The sequence below is a fragment of the Microcaecilia unicolor genome, chromosome 1 (genome assembly GCF_901765095.1).
Source record: "Microcaecilia unicolor chromosome 1, aMicUni1.1, whole genome shotgun sequence".
NCBI lineage: Eukaryota > Metazoa > Chordata > Amphibia > Gymnophiona > Siphonopidae > Microcaecilia > Microcaecilia unicolor.
Genome location: NC_044031.1, coordinates 136,715,034 through 136,725,531, shown reverse-complemented (window position 1 = coordinate 136,725,531; position 10,498 = coordinate 136,715,034). Strand labels below are relative to the sequence as shown.

At 45.8% G+C, this 10,498-nt stretch overlaps 1 protein-coding gene across 1 annotated transcript in view; it reads left to right on the top strand.

Moving 5' to 3' along the window:
• The first annotated feature begins 3,266 nt into the window (after positions 1-3,266).
• PDK4 (pyruvate dehydrogenase kinase 4) overlaps positions 3,267-10,498 on the top strand; it is a 47,645-nt gene continuing 40,413 nt past the window's right edge. Inside the window, exon 1 of the mRNA XM_030200738.1 lies at positions 3,267-3,659. Coding sequence (XP_030056598.1) covers positions 3,542-3,659 — 118 coding nt within the window. The 5' untranslated portion in view covers positions 3,267-3,541. The remainder of the gene's footprint in view (positions 3,660-10,498) is intronic.

The following is a 10,498-nucleotide window of genomic DNA, read 5'->3' as shown; positions in this document are numbered from 1 at the left end:
AAGAGATGCTAATACCATTGGTGGATGGGGAGGAGAGACCAAACCTGCAGGATGGGGGGAATGGAAGAGATGCCAGACAACTGGGGAAGGAGAGGTGCCAGACCCACAGGCTGGAGGGAGAGATGCAGGCACTCAGGAGAGGAGAGCTGTCAGACCCACAGGATGGGGGAGGGGAGAGGAAGAGATGCTATTTTCTGTTTGTGGGTGAGGAGGGCTGACCCGTGGGTTGGGGGGAGAGGGAGAGATGCCAGACACTGACTTAGGGGATGGGAGATGCCAGACCCACAGGATGGAAGGAGAGATGCCAGATTCCTTCCCCCTTGGGGGCTGGAGATACCAGACCAGGAGGTGAGAAAGGGAGAGATGCTGGACTCTGGGGGGGGGGGGGGGAGTGGAGGAAAGAGAGAGAGCAGACTGTAGAGGGGGAGAGAAGACCTGCAGGGTAGAAAATGGGGAGTGGAGGGAAAAGAGAGAGAGACTGTATTGGGGGGGGGGGGGGGAGAGATGCTAGACCAAGAGGAGAGAGAGAGAGAGAGAGAGAAAGATCCTGGACTGCAAGCATGGGCAGGGGGAGAGAGAGAGAAGGAGAGATGCTGTCCAAAGGATGGGGGTGCCTTAGGAGGGGAAGCAAGGGAATGGGACAGAAACATATAAAAAAGATGCTAGGCATAGAGGGAGCCTAAGGACAGAGGTGCAATGCTGAGCATCTGCCAGGTTTTGTGCATATAAGCAAGGTGCAATATTCTTTTAGCATGTCTTTTCTGTGAGGTATTCTGCTACTGTTTACTTTCTAGGTAGGAAGCTGTAACAGTCTGATTTTCCATTAGGGACTATATTGGTATTCTAGGGTGCTGCCTTTTCATAGGTGGTTGTTACTATTTGTCCTGGACATTAGTGCTGCTTTATTATGCCAGGTTTTCTATAAATGTGTGGAATGTGTTTCTTTTTTTGCAGGGTTTGGTTACTAGAACTCTTTTTCTCTTATGGGAAGTTTGTGAAATAATCATAGAACATATATACATTTAGCAACTGTAGTGCAGACAGGGCCGCCGAGAGGGGGGGCAGGGGGTTTCAAAATTCCCCGGGCCCGGACCTCCAAGGGGGGCCCAGCGCCACAGTCCCACCCGCCCTCCGTTGTCGACCGTCTGCCACCGGACTGGGCCCCCTGCATTGAAATCACAGTGCCTCTCACCTCCATGTGAATGTGCTGCAGGCAGCAGATCGCTTCCCTTCGGGCCTCCTTCCCTCCCTGTGTCCCGCCCTCGCGGAAGTTACGTCAGACAAGGGCAGGACACAGGGAGGGAAGAAGGCCCGAAGGGAAGCGATCTGCTGCCTGCAGCGCTTTCACACAGAGGTGAGAGGTGCTGTGATTTCAATTCAGGGGACCCGGCCCGGTGGCATACGGAGGGGGCGGGGGGGGGGCCCTAAGTGCAGACAGCGGGGGGGGGGGGCCCAAAGTGGAGACAGCTGTTTGTAGAGTAGTGGAAGGGACTTGGGGAGGAGCATGGAGGCAGGGCATGGCTGGTGTCAGGTTTTTCTTTGCCAAATAGTTGGCAACCCTAAACCCCAGCAGAAAATAATCCCTCATCAACAGGCTCCACAACAATCACTGAGTGAGATTTGACATCTCTGCTGTTTCAGGGCATGTGGGATCAGGGGTGTAGCCAGACCTCGCGGTGGGAGGGGGCCAGAGCCCGAGGTGGAGGGGGCACATTTTGGTCTGCCACCCTGCCGCTTCCCACCCACCGCCGCAGCAAATACCTTGGCTGGCGGGGGTCCAGCACTGGTCTCTAGCACCACCGCATTGCCTGCCCTGCTCTGTCTTCCCCTTATGTCCTGCACGCTCCTTTTAGTGAAATAGAGCAGGGCAGGCAACGCGGCGGTGGCACCAGAGACCAGTGCTGGATAACGCTTCAGCTGGCGGAGGCTGGGGACCCAGCAAAACCAGGGCACACAGGCAATTTGGGGGGCCCAGGCCCCCATAGCTGTGCCATTCTGTCTCCCTCAAGCACTCCTTTTGCCTACTGTGACAATGTTATGCTCCTTCCAAATAAAACTTCCCTAGGCAGATACTTAATCTGCCTAGTTCTAGGGCTGGCCTTAGACCTGAATCCTGCTATATGGCTCCGTATGAAAAGTCTGGGGACACCATCCAATTTTGTCATTTTCAATTTAACACAGCTACCATTCTTACATTTAGCAACCATTACTATGATGCACTTGAAAATAGCCTCAAAATATTTTTTTGCAAATGAATGTCCAAAAAAAAGGGGGGGGGGGTGGAGTCTTAAAACCCCATGTAACTGAAATGGAAAATACAATCACAGGATGATGGTATGATCCTCTAACAAGAAGTTGCTCACTCAAATCATACCATTACTGGCCTTAAAATAAAACCCCAAATTAAACCTGAGCTCTCCTCTAAAAAGAAGGCGGAAACGTCATGAAGCACCCATGGGAAAGTACAATCTTGCCCAAAGGACCCCCGCCCCCAATTGAGCACATTCTGTTCCTGACAAGGCACGAAACTACAAGAACGACCGCAAAGGGGTGCGCCCAGCTTACTAGCTGTCAATGCCCTCCAATGACAGAGCGAGATTCAAGCCAGCCCATTCTATCATTGGCTGCTTCTCGAGTGGCGACTAAGGAGGCCAAGCTTATCGGCAAGGCATAGCCCTTGTTGTTTTCCTCTTGGAAGAGAAGACGGCAAGATGCCAGGACAGCCGAATTCCTAGAAAGAACTCTGGAGGGGCGGAGTTAGCTGGTAACGGGGTTGGATGGCGAAAGGGATTCACAGAAACGATACACACACAGCTCTGTTTTTAGAAGGTCAAGCCTCAGTGTTAGGAACTTGAAGATAAACGGGTTCCCCTACCCCATGGGCTCTGAGCCCCACTTACGTGGGTGTGTGTTTTGGAAGTACCTCTAGATACTTTCTCTGGACACACACTTGAGAACCATCCACTTAAACTGAGTAGTGCAGCTGTGGATTTACCCCTACCTGGCTACACATAAGGGTCTCACCACCACTAGTTTTTGTTATTATTTATTTCCCCAATATTTTTTTTTTTTTTGGGGGGGGGGGACAAAAAAACTGGCTGAAGGCCATACGTTCGAACGCACAGGTACAATAGATTATAAACATTTTTTTTTTTAGATAACTTCCTATTTAGGAAGCCCGTAACCAAGGCAGTGGGGGCACGGGCACCGCCTCTTCATGCCAAGCGCGCGACCGGGACAGCTAGCGGAGCGGTTCTGTTTTTTTCACCCGAGCTGACTTCTTGAGACCCTGCCCCTTTTGGAAGGCTTCTTGGAATTTTTTTTTTTTAAAGCTCCGTCGCTTTCTGAGTGGTCCGGACAAGAGAAGGGGCGGGGCGTTGGGAAGCAGCGCAGAGGACTGTATATACCGGGAGACGTCACGAACCAGTAGTTGTACTACTGTACGATCGAAAGGCACTGGCGTAGTGGGTCCGTGCACAGTCTTGAGTTTTCCCACGCGATAAGACACGTCGACCGAGGAGGCACTTCCAAGGGCAAGAAGATGAAGTTTGCCCGCTTTTTAATGAAAAATGCTGCTTTGGCCAATGTGCCCAAACAGATTGAACGGTTTTCAAGGTTTTCACCTTCTCCGTTGTCTATGAAGCAGTTCTTGGATTTTGGTGAGAGTGACAGTTTATATATTGGTTACTAGTTTTGTAATGTGCATGTTGTAATCTTGCTGATGTCCTAAATGCTAGACGATCCGATAGTGATAAAGCTAGTGACTTTCTTCCTACTTCAACACCTGGTATTTTTCTTACCTAGGTACCAGCTCTGAGTGGTTGAGGATCCCCAGCATAGTGCAAACTCCTTTGGCGTGCCCAGGGAGGGGTAATTTGTGTTGAGTTCAGCAATCAGTTGTTTTGAAAAGTTGGCCCTATGTGTTAAGATAAGAATATCTTGCTTGTTTTAATGTATCGTGTATGAACTTTATTTCATGCACGATATACATTAAGTTCAGAAGAACTTTATGTATTTAGTAGTGGTAGTAGTATTTATTTATAGCAGTATTTGCATTCCACAATTTTCCAAAATGCATTGGTTCATTGTGGCTTACATAGTTACAACCTAAAACAGTGTTACAAAGTGGCTTACATGACTGCAACTGGAAGCTTTGATATGTGGTGGTGTACATGATTAACAACCAGAGACAATGATACACAGTAGATCACAAAATGGTTAACGTGGAGGGGCATAATCGAACATCACTGGCGAAATAGATTGCTGGCGCAACAGCTGGCCGGAACTGTATTATCGAAAAAGATGGCCGGCCATCTTTTTTCGATAATACGGTTTAGCCCGGCCAAATGCCAGAGTTCGCCGGGTTTGAGATGGCCGGTTTTGTTTTTCAGCGATAATGGAAAAAAATGCCGGCGATCTCAAACCCGGCGAAATGCAAGGCATTTGGTCATGGGAGGAGCCAGCATTTGTAGTGCACTGGTCCCCATGACATGCCAGGACACCAACCGGGCACCCTAGGGGGGACTTCTAAAAATTAAAAAATACAAATACCTCCCAGGTGCATAGCTCCCCTTACCTTGGGTGCTGAGCTGTCAGGGAGCTGGGTATGACATTTGAGGCTGGCAAAAAAGATTTTTATTTTTTTAGTGTGAGAGGGGGTTGGTGACCACTGGGGGAGTATGGGGAGGTCATTCCCCATTCCCTCCGGTGGTCATCTGGTGAGTTGGGGCACCTTTTTGAGGCGTGGTCGTGGAAATAAAAGGACCAAGTAAAGTTGGCGAAATACTGCTTAACGCCGCTTTTTTTTCCATTATCCACGAAAGCCGGCCATCTGGTATCCATGCCCATGTCCCGCCTTCGCTATGGCGCCGACATGCCCCCTTGAACTTTTGCCAGCTCGGCGACGGGAAAGCAGCGATGCTGTCAAAAAAGCAGCTTTCGATTATACAGATTTCGCCACTTTTGAGAGATCGCCGGCCATCTCCCGATTTATGTCGGAAGATGCCCGGCGATCACTTTTGAAAATAAGCCTGTTAGTGGCTTACGAGCTTGAACAAAGGAGTCGTATTTTTCAGAGCGGTTTGCCTAGTAATACCTCTGATGGAAAGGAATTCTAGGAATCGAGAATTATGAACGTGGCTTACAGATCTGAGATCTGGATAGCAATAAATTGTTATTGGGTAACTTTCACAGGACCAGATATGATATCCAGTTGATAAAGCATACAAGAGCTTGTTGATTATCTTGCTGTGGTGGTTTAACAATATACTTTTAACAGCATTTTGGAAGGTCAGAACTTTCTATCAGATACGTGTTTTCTATATTCTCCCTAGTTCGGGGTTGTGGTCTCAGTGAAACTTTAAAATGCAGGAGTTTAGAATTACTCATTCACTTCATAATATGCCAAGAATATTTTTTGGCATGGATTTCCTTGGCCTGCAGGCTGGAAAACATGTTATGCAAGGTAGAAAATGAAAGTGAAATACAGACTGTTGGTGTGTTTGGGGGTTTAACAGTTGCAGCTTGGATTTATTTTATTACAAATCATTGTAAGAGAGGTGTTATGACTACAAATTTCCTGTTAAGAGAGCTTGCAAAGCAAATTTAATAACTTGGAGATAAACAAATTAGTTTCATATATTAGTGCAAATGATATCCTGTTGAACATCCCCAAAATATTTTGGTTTAATAGTAAACATTGTATGATACCCATCTTGGTAACCTATTATCCTACACAGCTGACTGGGATATTGGATTTGACATTTCACTAGGAATGAGAGCCACAAAAGAGGTCCACTGGTTCTTGTTTCCTGCCAGGTTAGTGGTAGCAGCAGAGTTGAGAGGTTACAATGTTCTAGGCAACCAATGGGCTCATTTTCGAAAGAGAAGGACTCCCATCTTTCAACACAAATCGGGAGATGGGCGTCCTTCTCCCAGAATTGCCCAAATCGGCATAATCGAAAGCCGATTTTGGGCGTCCTTGGCTAGTAATTGAAAAAAGAAGGGCGTCCCCAACGAGCACTTGGCCGACTTTACTTGGTCAATTTTTTCTTGCGACCAAGCCTCAAAAAGGTGCCAGAACTGACCAGATGACCACCAGAGGAAATTGGGGACGACCTCCCCTTACTCCCCCAGTGGTCACTAACCCCCTCCCACCCTAAAAAAACTTTAAAAATATTTTTTGCCAGCCTCAAATGTCATACCCAGCTCCCTGACAGCAGTGTGCAGGTCCCTGGAGCAGTTTTAGTGGGTGCAGTGCACTTCAGGCAGGCGGACCCAGGCCCATCCCCACCCCCACCTGTTACACTTGTGGTGGTAAATGTGAGCCCTTCAAAACCCACCAGAAACCCACTGTACCCACATGTAGGTGCCCCCCTTCACCCCTTAGGACTATGGTAGTGTTGTACAGTTGTGGGGAGTTGGTTTTGGGGTGCTCAGCACCCACGGTAAGGGAGCTATGTACCTGGGAGCAATTTCTGAAGTCCACTGCAGTGCCCCCTAGGGTGCCCGGTTGGTGTCCTGGCATGTGAGGGGGACCAGTGCACTACGAATGCTGGCTCCTCCCACGACCAAATGGCTTGGATTTGGTCGTTTCTGAGATGGGCATCCTCGGTTTCCATTATCGCTGAAAACTGGGGACAACCATCTCTAAGGACGACCATCTCTAAGGTCAACCTAAATGTTGAGATTTGGGTGTCCCCGACCGTATTATCGAAATGAAAGATGGCCTCCCATCTTATTTCAATAATACAGGTTTCCCCGCCTCTTCGCCGGGATGTCCTGCAAGGACGTCCTGTGGAAAACCTGGGTGCCCCATTTGATTATGCCCCTCCAACTCTTCATTCCCTTAGGAGAAGTGGTGGAAAAGTGACAGAGTAAAATCCAATCCAATCATTGTACTTATATTCTACCTACTCACCCAAGTCAGAGTTCAAAGTGGATCCCAGATACCAAGAAAATCAGCCATTCATCACAGAATAATAATAATAATTAAAAGGATCAGAACGTTGTATAATAGAATCATGAAATAGAATTTAAAACAATAAAATTCCAACTTCAGCATTCAAAAATGTATAACTTTCAGCTGTCATGTAAAAGTAGCATGATTAAAACCTGTTCTAATGTCCATGGTCAAACTATTCCAGGTACTTTTGGTTACTTTTCTCAAGTATGAAAAAGGGTACAGATTTTTTGCCACAATATATTATAGTTTCATAAGGTATAGTTTCTCAAACTTCACACTAACACTATTTGCTTTTGTCTACCTAGAATGTAAACTGCATTGAACCCTGGAAAGGGAATATTATTGGTTTACAAGAATTGATTTGAATTGAATTGAATTGAATATACAAAGTTGGCCATTTCCGCCTTTTTTGTATTTATTTACTGCATTTGATATACCATCTCTCTGAACATGTTCAATGAAATGGTTTACAATTCCAGGTTCTCCTGTTTCATACATACCCCAGTCAATCGCTTGAAAACTGAGTGAACCATCCAAAATGTTAAGTTTACTGACAGAAGGTGCAGTAAAAGAGCATCCTTAGCTCAAGAGTTTCTTTTAGACTTGGAAAAAAACATATGTTTGATTAAATAATCTGGCATTATGCCCATAAAAATCCTATAAACAAAACAGGCCAATTTAAGTGCAGTACGAGCCTGCACCAGCAACCAGTGCCACTAAAAGGGTTGCAAAATATGAATATGTCTGGCAATGATCTCTGTAATGAAGTTTGAGTGATTTACAAGGGATGCAATAGTAAAGAATAAAATGGTGTGAAAAGAAGCATGACTCAACCTGCCATGGGACAAGCAGGTTGATTCTAGGGGGCTGCAGCTCTTCGGAAACCAATCATATCAATGCTAGCATAAGGATAGTGGCAATTGGGACAAAAGAAAACAGATGTTCAGGCAGTAGCCTCATTAGTTTTGGTAGCTGTTTCAACTGTTACTAAGCTTGGTGGGCCAGAGTGCATAATTTATATGGGGGATCTTGTTATTGTTTGGGGTTTTTTTTTTTAATCTGTTTATTGGCACAACATTGTACATGCAATGATACCAGAACCAATGAAACTTGTTACAAAGTATTGTTATTGTTAGGAGTCATAACTGAAATGCAGGTGCTTATGTAACTCACTCAGTCCAGTTGGTTTGAGGTTTTAATTCTTGGTAGCTTCCATGCCTTTTACATTTTCAATGCATTGGAATCTGTTCCAACTGGACTATGGTGCCCTGAGCCTTTATTGGTAGCTTCCCAGTGCTGTTAACAGTAGTTCCCTCCCTTCATTGAGAGACATCCTTTGAAGCCTCGTGCTAGGGTTCTCTTTGAATTTGCTCATGAGGAATGGCTAGGATTCTTTCCATTTTGAGGCTGTGAATGCTGCTGCACAGGAGACTCAAATTCAAGGCTTTGTCCTGATGCCAGCAGTGATATACTTGATCACAAAGAGAAAAGAAAGATGGCTACTATTACTGGTAGGGATGGAAAACTATTTAGAAAACTTGTGAGCCAGATTATCCTTCTTCTGTGACAAATTTTTGTCTTTGTTTCCAAGGATCAAGCAAAAACGATCAGCCACACAAGTGGGTGATGTCATCTGATTATTCTGACATGGTTTTCACAGTTGCTTGGAAAAGTCTAGAAGGCTTTTTCTTGGGATTTCTGTGCAGTTGCAGCAAAGTTCTCCTCAGTTTTTTTTATCCATGGAGATGCCAGATATAGTTTCCAGCTATTTTTTTTCCCCTGTCACTTGGGCCTTTCTCTTTTCCACCCCTTTAGGTTTTCATGGGGCTTAAGGTTTCATTTTTTATTTTCTTTTTATCAAAGGTAGTTCACTCTGAGATTTTTTTGTTTGTTTATTGTGGAGTGCTGCCTGATACCACATTACTGTTTGTTTTTCCTCTTCATCTATTGTCTTCTCCTTGGCCAAAAAAGAATTTGTCTTCAAAACACTGTTGAATCTTCAAGATGTCCCCTATGAGCCAATTACAAGGTTGGCATTCAATATTTGGGGCTACGGTATGATGTCTTTGGGTGTGGCATTATGTTCAAAGATGTCTCCTGGGGTTATCAAGTTCCAGCATGTGAAATTTCAGGACTTTGCCTTAAGAAAAAAGTCTGGTCCATTTCAGCACCAGAGAACTCAGGAGTTGCACCAGTTGCTGGAGCCTCTTATTCCACTCTCATTGCTCGGCACATAAGAAGGGCTGTTCAGGTCTGAAGAGTTATGGCAGCCAGTGTGTGATACACTCTTCAAAGAACCAGCTGTGATCTTGAGCCAATGTCAGGAAGCTAGTTCATCCTCTGAGAGTTTGACAACATTGCAACAACCTTCAAGGGACCAGTTATCTTCCATCAATATTTCCTCTTTGGCAGCCCAGGAGGGCCTCTCTCTTCAGAGATAAACTCAAGTAACCAAAAAAAACAAAACCCTTTGAATCAAATCAAGGACTTATTTGCCTCGTTTGGCAGACTGATCTCTACCAGTGCATTGGAACAGCACACTAAGGGTCAGGTGCCACCATTTTGAAATAGGGAGGAGCAATCGGACAGTGCTCTTTTCTTTGGGGAGTCGGGAAGTCTAAGTGAAGTCAGGAGTATCCAAGGTGGTGGGTCATGGGACCTGGAGGTTGACAGAGAGGGAGTGAGAAATGCTGGACCTGGTGAGAGATGTGGGGAAGGGGCAGGAGAGATGCTGGATCTGGAGGGGGATGGGGGAAGAAGAGAGAGGGAGAAAAGGTACATGATTTGGGGGTTTTCCAGTCTTTTTGGAGGAGAATTGGGGAGTTTCTGAGATACGGGCTGGGGTGGGATGTAGGCCTGGATTGGTGCACAGTGCTGTTTGATGACCTAAGTTGTTCACTCAGAAGGTGGGTTGCTGGGGAAGAAATGTATTCTGGCCACATGGTGCCCTCCAGCTGGCACTGGAGGAATTTGTTACCTAACCTGGTGGATATGGAAGGTATGGGGATGAGACATTCACCAAAGCACAAGTGGCTGTTTCTGAAAGTATGGGAGCCAGGGCCCGGAATGAGATTGTAAATTGTCTCTGAGTCATGGTTCAACTTATGCTTAGGAGATCCCTGGGATGTGTGGGGGGTAGGGGGAGGGAGGAAATAGCTCAGTTGGACAACATGAGGGTAGGCAAGGTGGGAAGAGTAGTAGTGGGAAGGGAATTGTTGAGCTAGATATAGTTGTTCAATATATAAAAGCTGCTGTGGGGTTTCTTTATGGTTAAGTGCAGACTCTATGGAATTGGGAAGGTGCAGATATGTAAATGGGAATGTTGGTTGGGGGCATAAAAGAAAAAATGCTTCTTTTTAGTATATAGTTGATGAGTAGTGTATTAATGCTATGGAGAAATGCTGATGTTATGTTCCAATTATGACATTGTCTATGTGTTTATATTAATAAAAGTTATAAAATGATTGTGACTGTTTGTTTTTCTTTGGGTTATTTGGTACAGAGGATTGATAATGACAGGTATTCTGTGTGTTT